The 12,654-nt window shown below is 33.1% G+C and overlaps 2 protein-coding genes across 4 annotated transcripts in view; one reads left to right on the top strand and one right to left on the bottom strand.

Moving 5' to 3' along the window:
- Positions 1–6,465, bottom strand: Kap-alpha3 (karyopherin alpha3). The gene is made up of 6 exons (XM_088228592.1): positions 6,207–6,465; positions 5,400–6,098; positions 5,071–5,313; positions 1,593–1,865; positions 952–1,134; positions 1–456 (listed from the first exon to the last, which is right to left on the bottom strand). Exons 1-6 carry the CDS (start codon positions 6,270–6,272, stop codon positions 361–363), a joined length of 1,560 nt encoding a protein of 519 aa, XP_088084718.1. The 5' UTR covers positions 6,273–6,465; the 3' UTR covers positions 1–360.
- Positions 6,466–10,280: 3,815 nt separating this feature from the next.
- The window catches only part of tweek (transmembrane protein KIAA1109 homolog tweek), a 49,139-nt gene continuing 46,765 nt past the window's right edge, over positions 10,281–12,654 (top strand). For all 3 annotated transcript variants that reach the window (XM_088228628.1, XM_088228627.1, XM_088228626.1), the window contains exons 1-3: positions 10,281–10,550; positions 11,306–11,544; positions 11,676–11,819. In XM_088228628.1, coding sequence (XP_088084754.1) covers positions 10,549–10,550; positions 11,306–11,544; positions 11,676–11,819 — 385 coding nt within the window. In that variant the 5' untranslated portion in view covers positions 10,281–10,548. The remainder of the gene's footprint in view (positions 10,551–11,305; positions 11,545–11,675; positions 11,820–12,654) is intronic.

Genomic DNA, 12,654 nt, shown 5'->3' with positions numbered 1-12,654 from the left:
TTACAGAGAAATTAAATCCTTATATTATTACATTGCCAAAAATGTACACAAGAAATTCATCAAAAGCATGGCTATTGTATCATAATTAAGACAAGAATGACTAATACGTTTATGATTGTAAAAATATGCTAAATATTTACAGCACAGTTTTTAAAAAAATGTTTTGTATCAGATTCACTGTTAAGAGTAAATTATAAAAAACTGAAGTCAAAAAATAATAATGATCCAAAATGGTAATTACCATTAAGGAAATGTATAGTCGTGGTCAACAATTTGATACTGGAAGGTAATAGTGAGATTTTGTTATAATTGTTATCCATTAAAATACAATGCTCATGTCATATGTAGGTAAAATGTCTATTAGAACTTGAAGCCATCTTGTGGTGCGGCCAAACTCGGGTCAAACTGGAAACTCGCATCTTCGACTCTTGGCGCAAGCTGCACATCTGCATCCAACTGTAAAATTTCATCCTCTTTAGTGTGAATACTTATTAATTCTAAAACACCATGTTTACTTTTTATTTTAGTTTGAACTTGATGGTTAAAATGTAATATGTAAGTTTTAATGTGATAGGTTTCACAATTTTATTTTTTACGTAATTTCATATCCCATAATTGCAATTTACCAACAATCAGATTCATCGAGTTTAAATAACAAATATGTATAGGTATATTTTAATACCCATTTTCTCAATTATGCTTTCACTTGAAAATACATAGGCCAATTAAAGAAACATGAAAGGAATGTTTTTCCTGTAAAATTTCAACTATTATTACAAAAAAAATTAGCTAATTATGAACACTTAATCTACTCCTCCGTTCAATTATTACATCAATATAAAAAACTGGTGGGTAATTAGAATCCCCAAAAAATTGTTGCTAAGATTTTTTGTGCAAATAGTTAACGCCTATTCATGTTGAAAAAATAAATGGAAGACAAAAAATACTCACATCATCAATATCTGCAAAGTATTGCTCGATAATTTCATACGCCAACTTATATATTTCTACATTTTCATGTTTCTGTAATGTTTCTATTTTATCTAACCCTCCGCAATCTTCTATCAGAGTAGCGATCTGTTCAACCGCTTCGCCTGACATCTTTAGCATATTATTGACTCCATCCAAAACAACCTACAAAAAAATATGCACATTTAGGATTACATTTCTATTGCACTAAACTTACCTACTTACATCCTGCAAATCAGGGGAAATATTTATGTTCTCATAAAGTCATTTTATCAAACATACATGCATAATTATTAGATTCCCTTAAAATACAGGGTGCAAATACACATTTCGTATTTCAAAAATATTTCATGGATTACCATATATAATTAGCAGAATGAATCTTACTTTTTGTGTTACATAATAAAAAGATTTTAATCAAAAAATTACAACAAAAATATTTGTGTTGTAAGTTTTAAAGTAGTATAATGGTTTCAAATTTTATTTCGTTACTAAAACCATGTATGAGGATTCTTTGTGAGGTAAGTTGTTTAAACTAATACTATGTAAATAAATTAACTAGTAAAACAATGCATCTTACACACAACATGTTAAAGTACATAAAACATTAGTTTAAAACCTACACTGATAACTTGAGGATCCTTGCAGTCAAGCAGGTCGCAGAAGGGTGGTATAACACCCGCTGAAATGAGACAAGAAACTTGTTCCTGTGTCCCGCTGATGGTGAGATTAGAAACAGCCCACGCCGCCTCCTTTTTAGTTTGGAATTCTCCTTTAGAAAGGTTAAAAATTATACTGGGAAGTAGACCAGCATTTATTACCGCTTGAACTTGACAGCGATTTCCAGCAGTTATATTTGATAAGAACCACACAGCTTCTTTGCAAATTTTTTCTTTCTGTAAAATAAAAATAATTTCAATATGAAAACTGTGCTTCAATAAGGAATGTTAGGAAGAAATTTATTTAATAACAAAGTTTTTTTTTTCAAAAATACTAAGAGTAACTTCTTACATATGAATATTTGAATTATTGATAATAATATGTCACAGCAAATAAAACTGTTTCACGTAAAAACAAGAATACTATAAAAATTGATTTTGCAGCAGGGTTCGATAATTACTATTGATAATTAAGTCAAGATAGTAAAAATATTAGATTTATTTTTTAAAAAAAGAAGGAAATCAAGAAGTCTTCACATTACTAGTAGTGCCTACACACGCTAGGGGGTAAACCCCCTGATGCAATGAGGAATGAGCAAAACTGCTAAGGATGGTACATTGCATAAATGTCATTTATGTGTTACAAACATCTCAAACTCCCCTCGTCAGTTTCTGTTTTGGTTTTAAAAAGGGAGATATTTTTGGGGTTTTTGTTTTTAAAAATAAAAGGAAATTAAATATAAAATTTCAATCATTTAAATAAAAAACTGGAGTGTAAAAGGGCCAATGTCAGATTGTATATTTTTCTTGCTAACATTTTGTAGAGGGTTGATATCAATTAAAAAATATATGTATTTAACCATTTCTTATACATACACATATGTTTAAGTGTTTTTTTTTATTTTTATCGATGATAGATTTAAACACCTCAAACAGTTTAATTATAACATCACAAAATAGCCGTAAAATTACTCTCCTGTAATGTGATTGATGACATTGGCTCTTTTAGACCCACAAGCCACAGAAAATTTATAATTATCCAATATTTGCTATAAATATTGTATGTTTTCAAACTCAGATACACAGCCTGTTATTAAATAAACAAATCATATAGCGCAGAAGAAAAAAAACAATGGCGAAGTTCAGTACACTGTCACCAATGTTTCGATTACAATAGCTATTTTCATCAATACATATTAAGACAGTATGCTTAACTTTAATATCTACAACTATTAGTGTATAACAAAACCAGCTCTTTAAACTACGTATTGACAAGAAATCTGGTAAATGTAGATTTCTGGTTTTCGTATGTTAACAAAATCAATAAAATAAAATTTAACAATTTTTTTTTTTCACTGTGGCAGTTATCCCTCCAAAGTAATGCCATTACACGTTATGGTGAAGGCGCATATCGATTTCTTTTACTCTCAAATGGTTTGATGCGTGCACCGCGACAATCCAAAATTTTCAAACTTCAGCCATTAAACTGGCTTGTCATCAAGGTCAATGGAGAATTAAATTATTACATATGTTTAAATGTGATCACAGCAATTTTAAAATGATTCAGGATTAAAAAAAGAGCAACAAGGAAAAACTGCTGGTCAAAAAACAATAAAGATGTTAAACATTTCCAGAAATAGATAAAACGTAGATAAGTTTAAACTGTATGGTAGGTCACAATAACAATCGACATCTACTCTTAATACTATCAAAACTCGTAGACACTGAAACATTATATTCACTAATATTTAAATAACTTTAATTTCTGCATCTTCCAACAGAGCATTTAACAAGAATTTTAAAAAAGCATCAAACATCTATAATATTAATAGTCTTAAAATGATTGATTGAGTCTGTCATGTACGGGCCCGTTCACATGAATCGTGCAAATACACTCGGTCTGGTAAAATTAGGGTGGGTGGCACATGTTTATTATTTTACATTTTGGTTTCATTTAATTAGTTTCTATTCGCGGGTGAAAATTTTGCTAAAAGAAATCGAGTGGAGATTAGTTGACCTCATGGTGTACTGATTCGTGTTTTTACCTGCCTATTTACTAACGGTGTTTTAGAACTAGCTATTTTAGTAGTAGTATACCTCAGCACTCCAATGTTTTAAGCATGAATAGAATCTGAATATATGAACAAAATGACATTCAAAACTCAATTTCGCAAAAATGTCTTCTAGCGTTTCAGCTTTAAGGTACAGATATATATGGGCGTAATAAATATAACAATAGGCTGCCTAAGTGGTTTAGTTGTTAAGATGCTTGACTCACGAACGGAAGGTTCCGGGTTCGATTCCCGGTGAGAATACAAAAATTCAAAATGTGATTTTTCTCAAGCCTGACGATTCTGTGCTACAACTCTCCACTGTAATTGGGCCTTCTGGCCTGTTGTGGTGTAATTAAAAAAAAAAAATAGACAGGCAGTACATTAGCTTGCCGAGAAAACAGAAAAAAGTGAGTATTTGGTTTATTCATTTTTGATCGGTAGATTTCACGGGTCGTGTTGGCACCCTACCGATTATTCGGTTTTTTGAGAAAAATCCTATTTAATTTTTGTGTTCTCACAAGGAATCGAACCCAGAACCTTCCATGCGTGAGTCAAGCGTCTTCACCACTACACTATAGAGGCCGCCGGGACATTTGATATATTAAAACTGTGTGGTTTTGGAAGCATTATTTTGAGTGACAGATTATTATAATTTTTTTAAATTAAATATTTGTGTTCTTATGATTTACCCAAACTATTTATTTATTAGAAAATGAGAACCAAGTTGTGGTAGAGCGGGGTGCGAAGATCTGACCTTTGATCCCTGGGTCCGCTACACTAGCCCACACCCCTGTTCATTATTATATTTAGATTGCTCCTAACAGCAAAAAATAAATTGTGAGGCTCAAAGGGGTGAAATTTCATAGTGCCAGAGATTCTAATTAATCAACTGAGGCCCACAGGGCCGATAAATCGAGGCCTGAAGCCTGCTGCTATCAAATTAGCTATCCTATCAATCGAATGGCCATCCCCTCAATTCCCCCCTATTTAATGTGTTTCTCCATTCATCTTCAATTTATTTCCTTTTTTTTTTAATGAATAAGTGCAATAGTTATGATTTATTTTTTGTTATTTTCTATAATATTTTAAGTACTTTTAACTGTATATTGTAAGAGCCCTCTGGGCGTTTATTAAATAAATAAGTATGTTTTTGATAAATAAACAATGGAATGCGAAATGTTTATGAGCAATCAGATGATTTGAGGAATTATGAATAAATGTGTCTGTATGGTTTACGGTAGATAGAAAAATTAATTTTTTTATTGTTACATGTCAAGAAAGTCAAATTTTTTATCTTTTTCTATTTTTAAAGTAAATTTTATTTCTTTAAATAATAAATTTAGGAAATTAAGGAATTTCAATAAGAAATATAATTGTTCTTAGCATACCTGGTGCTCTAATAAGGCGGGAAAATGTGACAGAACATCACAATCCAAAACAATTTGTGTTTGTTCGTCTGATCCGGTGACAATATTCCCCAAGGCTCGCAGTGCAGCAGTCTGCACCTTACTCTCTTTGTGAGACAGGAGTGGAATCAGCGTCGGGACGATGCCACAGTCTATTACTATCTGTATTTGGTCATTGCCGCCATCCGTTAAATAGCTGATTGCCCAGATGGCGTCTATCAAAATCTAAAAACGTGAAAAGGATCGCTTTAGTGTTATTATACACGTCCGGGGCATATGAACTAGAAATGTATACAGGTAAAGTTACTCACATTGAAATCAGTATGAACTATGAGCATGCGAAGTGCTGGTAAAATTTCCCTAATGGTATTTTTAGGAGGTGGAGGTTCCTTATTCCTGCATAAATTCACAATAACCCAAGTCACATTGCGAAGAAACTGGATGGTTATCTCCGGTCTGATGAAGCTCAACAGGGGTTGGACTACTCCCAGTTCTATGACATAGTCTCGCAAAGCGGGCCCGTCGCCAATTATATTACCTAGGGCCCACACCGCTTGCTCGCAGACATTCTGGTGAGGAGATAATAGCAGCTGAAGGAAATAAGGGACAGCGTCGGCTTGCACCACTTTGTTGGTTTGCTCGGATGTTCCAGATGCGATATTAGTCAGTCCCCATGCAGCTTCGAATTGTAAAGAGGGGTTATCAGATCGTGATAGACAGTGAACTAAGATGGGTAGAATTCCATTTTCTATTAAATCGTCAATTGGAGGATTTTTATCGGAAGACAACAATTTTCTCGCCGCCTGCACAGCTGACAGTTGCAGAGCCGGGTCGTCGACGCGGGCAGCATTGGCCACGAGATGCGCTAAATTGGTAGTTGCGAGTGTCTTGTCGGTCTCATCTTCATCGGTTAAGTCGGAAACTGGGACGTTTCTTCTTTTCTGAAGCGTTTCTTCTCTCTTATTTTTCCTGAGTTCAACAGTCACCTCATTGCGCCTCCTTCGCATTTCCTGTAAGGTTACGTTCAATGACATCTATGTTTATTAACCGTTTACATATCAATGCTTGACAATATTCAAAATTGAATACTGCTATAAATGCACAAATAAAATACTTACATCTTGATCCTTTGCTTTGTTCTTAAAAACTTGCATTCGATTTTTTATCGGATCGGGTGACGCCATTTTTAAATAAATTTACAAAAAATAATTATGTTTGACAACTAATATTGAAAATTTGCAATGCGTAATTAGCAAAAATATTTTTTATCACCACATCACACGGTAGTAAATTGTCAAAACATATTACTTTCACACCAGACTTTTTTTCAACCCACGAATAGCGCCCCACACGCCTCGCGGATTTTAGCGAAGAAGTGACGAAGAACGGAAATACCATATTAAGAAAACATTTTTCCCTACTTAATTTTTTTTTGATATGTTGACAACACTTACAAAATGAAAGCCATAATATTACACAAAATTATAATATTATTCTCGACCTTGTCTGGTTAGCGCAATTGGCCATTACCTACGCATAGGATTCCCAGTTTGATTTTCCTGAATGTTCAATGTTAAATTATTTGATTATTACAATACTTTGAGATTATCCAAATGTTTGTAGACAAAAAACTGGATTTCACGCCTTATAGGGGGGGACTCATTAATATTAAAAAATTATAATAGAGATGGAAAATATTTTAGAGAAGGGAATATGGTATAAAGTGGCCATGACAGGTCATAAGTCCTGCAAATGCCTAAACTTCCATCTATTAAATGTTCTCCATCTCTAGGAATTTGTTAATGTTATTTAATTGTTCTTGATGCCTTGAACTAATCGGGTTGTGGTCCTGTGGCTAGTGTCTCGGACTCACGGACCGAAGGTCCGCGGTTCGAATCCCACTCTACCCCAACTCGATTCCATTTTCTAATAGTGAGTTATTTACAACTCGTTGAAAATGGCCCTCAAAATTAAATATTTGGGTAAATCATAAGAACGCAAATATTTCTTTTTATTAAAAAAAAAAAAAAAAAAACTGGAATCGCTTATTTGTAAATTAATCATATTATTTTCACGTAACAAAAATATCCTGTTATTGTTTTATCAAAATCTTGTTCTATTTTATTTGTTTTGAACGAACATATACAGTTATTCTATTATTTTATTTATCCATTGCTTTTAAATTGAAAATCTTTATCGAATGACAATATTGTGATAAGGAGAAACTCAATAATTGCAATAAGAGCCTTAGCGTTACTGATTCATCTTGTCGCAATCGTAACGCAAGCATCACCATAAACTATATCCAATCTTCATCCAACAAACGAGTGGAGGCGTATAAAAAAGTTTCAAAAATCTTCATCCAGAATATCTTCAATATTTGTGTTCAATCAAATTCAACTCTGCCGCCTAGTTTCAGGACCATCGCATCTGCTAACTCAATCGCAATGCCCAGTTTAAATATTTTAAGTTTAAAGAGCTAGTTGGGAATCTTTTTTAAAAAGGGAAAACATGTTTGGGTGGACCATGCATTTACATATACTTTTTGAAGTGAAAACATTTTTGCTTGGCAGTGAATGAGTCTGATCCGTCACGCTTCAGCTCATTTATTCAAACTAAGAGAAGCCGAACAAAGCGCAAAACAATTTTCCACGCGTAAACATTCTATACATATCATTCATCACGCTTTGAGGTAAAACGTCTATTCCTTATCACAGACTACAGATATATTTCTTTATGTCAGAGCGTTGCACCATCCGCTCTACCAGAGCTCGGAATGTCTCACGGTTACCCTTTAAGGCGTAAGTATAGCCTGTGAGCTCGCCAATACATGACAGATGACAGTAAACATAACCATAGAAAAACGTAGCAGTTGAGCTCTCAGAAGTAAAGCAACGTGAATGCAGCAATGCTTGAACTACATGTCATTAATATTCTAATAATAAATAATATTATTTGGCCATACGGAACTTTAAAGCACACCTTGGTTTAATTACTATTAGTATTTTATCGGTTAGGTAGGTGTATTTTTAAAAAAATGTCACGTACCTGAAAAAAGCACAAATAATTATGTTTTTGTAAATTATGTCAGTAGCGACACTCAGAGAGTAGCTTTGTGACGTTTTGACATTTTTTATAAGAAATTCATGGCGTAGCCGAAATACTGTTATAAAAACGAGGATGTTTTTGTTGATTGACGTTAGCAGGCGCTACCCAGGGGCGACTTTGTGACGTGAGAAATTATTTAAAAAAAGAGATTCATGGCGTAGCCGAAATATTGTAATTAAAACGAGGATGTTTTTGTTGATTGACGTTAGCAGGCGCTACCCAGGGGCGACTTTGTGACGTGATGAAATTATTAATTTGAATATTTTTTTTCATTTTACATAGCTTAGCCGAGATAAGAAATTGCGTGGTGTTTCAAAATTTAACCGTGTAGGTAGCCGCCTAGTTACAATATTATTTTTGTATTTGTATAACTCCTGTTTTATAATGTTTATGTATTTATCGCTATAAGAATTAAACTAAAGATAGTTTTTACTTTTAATCGCTATCCGTTTTTTAAATTATGTTTGTAACACTCAATAATATTTATTTTTCAAGTATTCAATGTTATTTTTGCATTTTAATTAATATTGTTAATATGGCGTATTTTTATTTATTCGAATTTACTGGACTGTTTTTATTACAAAAAAATGCATATTTCTCTGTGTATTTTTCTGTTATAAACAATCTATTAAAATAATACACATCAAATTTCCATTGTCTGTTGATTTGACTTGCAATCTTCTTTTTTATCGATGGTTAAAACTCTAGGAAATTCAAAGACAATAAAAATTTTACTGTCATATATTGGCGAGCTCACACGCTATACATAGCCCCCCTTTAAATATAATCATCGTGTTTCGTAACCTCTGGTGGAATTTATTATTATTTTGTATTTGTAACACATCGATGAAATTTTGATCGAGAATATAAATATGTCCACAGATTTCAGATATAAAATTAATACCTAATATGTAACATGTGATCAATACTAGCAACACCAACTGCGAGTGAACACTGTTAACCAGCGTTGCCATTACTACCGATTTTCGGTAGATCTACTGATTTTAGGAGCAATCTACTAATCTACCGAATTCTATTGAAATTCTACCGATTTCTCTACATTTCCTCGTTTTTTTCCATAGAACAAAATTTCAATACAAATAAAACGAAAAAATATTATGGTAATTTATTGTTTGTTTTCTCACTTAGATTGCCATGTGTTGATTGTTAAAAAAAACTCCTTATCTACAGTACATAAATATATAATGAATTGTATAGTATTGGTGAATGATGGTTCCCGGTTATTTCCAAATATATAATATTGTGGTATGATAAATCATGACCATAGAATTTCATGACAATATTGAAAATTCGTCTTTGTTTATCTTATGAGAAGAAATGAAAGGGCAAAGCACTTCAGCAGTCAACAATTTTTTTAAATTTAAAGAACTTTAAAATATGAATTATTTCTTTGTTTGGTAATTTTGTTTGACAACAAAGATTGATTGATGATTGTAAAAATGCCCAGGACATAGAGAGATAGAGAAGACCCATCAATATCAGAAAACCTTCTATGCTGCAAGACGCTTCTACCTGAAAAAAAAACTATTTATCCAAGTCATTGACATGCTTACAATACACAATACTTGAGTTTCCACAGAACGGGTATTAATATACATCATTTAATATATTTTGTGAAAATAAATTCAAACGATGTATCTTTGTGCATAAAAAAAATTGCATACATATGTAACTTAGTGTAATTTCATTAATATTTATGCCATTTATTTGGATGGTTACACAAAATAGAGCAGTATTGTTGAAATAGAAATTAAAATATCAACATAACTTCCAATTAATAAAATGAGATTTACCTGTATTCTTGGCCAGTTTTGCAAGCCATAATCAATATATTTTGGTGATTCATATATTATAGTCATTCCGGTTTTAAATTATTCATTTATCAAGCGTTTTCGACTATCGCAACGGCCTCAGGCGAAACGGCGCTCTAATTTTGAACAACTGTCAATTTTTGCCCCCTCCCCTCCCCTTTTCAGCCCCCCCGAATCTACAGAAATCTACCGATTTATTTCTCTGAATCTACCTATTTTCGCTTGATCCAGTCTGGCAACCCTCCTGTGAACAGTGAACTGAACTGAACGTTAACTGAACTGGGTAACTAGTTATATCTGTGGTTATAGTTCTACATTATCTCTGAACTGGGTGTCCTGGGTGAACATTTTGGTTTTTGACATATTGTGGATAATATTATTATGGGAAATGGAAATGAAATATTTCAAATTAAATTTTAATTATTATTCCGACCTTAATTTGACTCATGACAATAGAAAAAAATATAAATAATGATCACGAATTATTCACGTTAGTAATTTAACATCTTATCAATAAAAAATGTAAGTACTGCCTGATGTTATCCTTACGATTTGGATAATTTTTCTATTACACAAATGAAATATTTAACATTGGTCGACTACTGGGCGATTTTATCGCGAAGAAGAAGCAACTTCCCACATGACAAGAATATTGGGTAGTCTCCTCCCAAGCCACAAGTAAAATAAACCTTATTCCAACATAAACATAATGTAATGGAAAGTGCTTCTAAAAAAGTGAATATATAAATTTATATGTAGAATGTCCGTTGGCCACTGCCATAGTTTTCATTTATTCGAAATTTATATACGGGACTGTACCATGCGAATTTCAATACCTAGAGAAAGAAGACATTAATTGTGTGGTTTTCTGATGCCTTATAAACTATTCTTATCGTGATCCTGTCTGACTTTTTCAAAGCTAACATTTCACATCCTACTAATATATTAACCGTCATGTCCCCACCCAATAAACATGCCTATAAAATTTTGCGCAATTTTCCCCCAAATAGTTGTACTGTGAATATTGATATCTCTTGTGTAAATAAATCAAAATTCGATGCTAGCTAGAACACCCCGGAAGAGTAAAACACACAAATAAGTATTTTGACCAAATAAAAATGCCCTAAATTATTATTTTTTGTTTTATTTAGGTATCATATAGTACAAAATGTGTTCAAAATATAACATTAAAATTCTGAAAGTATAGTCTTTCATATCATAGTCTCAGATAGCGCTAATATTGTTGTAAACTTATTTGTAAATAAAACATGTTACAGGGAAATGGATGAAGAGAACTTCGGGGCTACGGTCCCCATGACGCCCCAATGGAACTACACGCAACATGTCAACTTGGGAGACTTTAAAATGGACAGTAACTTTATGTGGCTGCTTATTTCTTTGATCTTCTCTGTCTGCTGGGTTGTTTATATCACATATTATAACAGCCGTCTCTTGGGATACTTTGCCACCAAAATTATCAATAAATTTTATTTTCAAGATAAAAATTTTAATATAGGTATAGATTTTTACCAATAATCATTTTCATTTTGTTCTATTCCATACCAATTATGACAAGTGTTCTGAAAAAAAAACTACTGTTTCCATTTTTGTTAGAATTTCATTTCATAAAGTACACTTTTATTTTAGGTTCAGTCACTATAAACGCCTTGTCTGGTAAGGTCATGTTTCGAAGTTTAGTTTATACAAATTATGATTATACTGTTCGAATTCAAGATGGATATTTAATATTTCGTTGGTGGCGTGCTTACATTCCAAAGGATGTTTCTGAAGGTAATATTCTTACAAGGTGTGGCCGGAAAGTAATGCCAGTGTTTTTTTTTTACGCGACTGTATGTCAGAGCGCGGACAAGTCAGCTAACGAAAGCTGGGTCTCTCAGTCAGTGAGGACAGGCATTTCCGCAAAAGTTGTTTTGGTACCTCGTATAAAAGTCAAAATGCAGCGCTCAGTAGAGCAAAAGATGGCGATCAAGTTTTTTGTCAAACTTGACAAGACTGCCTCGAAAACTGTTTTAACTTTTTTTGTCTTAGCTTTAACTTTATTTAGTTTTATTTTATTAATACCTGTATTTATTTATTATAAGAATTTGTATATACCATCGTTAGAATGGACTGCATAAGTCCGTCAAATAAATAAATGATCAAAACTTAAAAAAGATGCTCTGTCGGATCGGCAAAAGGTGGGCGTCACCTCGTCCCAAGAAGGCCGAGCAGAGGGATGAGCAGATCCAAAATCGAGGCGATGCTCATTGCATTTATTCTCAGATAAAAAATGTAGTCAACTGGTTTTAAAATCTGGCACGAACAATTAATATAAAAGGACTGGTCCATCATGAGTTTGTACCACCCGGTACAATTGTGAAAGCTAAATTTTACATCGAAGTGTTAAAAATACAAACGCAGGATTCAACGGGTCCGGCCGGACATCGCATAAACAGGAAGTTCCATTACGACAACGCGCTGGCCCACAGCGCTTTCCTTGTCAACAACTACCTGGCCAAAGCGGGGGTTTCAATGATTCTCCAGTCCTCTTACAGTCCGGACCTGGCTCCCCCCGACTTTTTTTTTCCACACCTGAAAGGATCCATAAAAGGTAAGCATTTCGAGA

This window comes from Micrasema longulum, unplaced genomic scaffold (genome assembly GCF_059751315.1).
Source record: "Micrasema longulum isolate JH-2025_06_02 unplaced genomic scaffold, ASM5975131v1 h1tg000597l, whole genome shotgun sequence".
NCBI classification, from domain to species: Eukaryota; Metazoa; Arthropoda; class Insecta; order Trichoptera; family Brachycentridae; genus Micrasema; species Micrasema longulum.
This window is presented reverse-complemented; position numbering and strand designations above follow the sequence as displayed.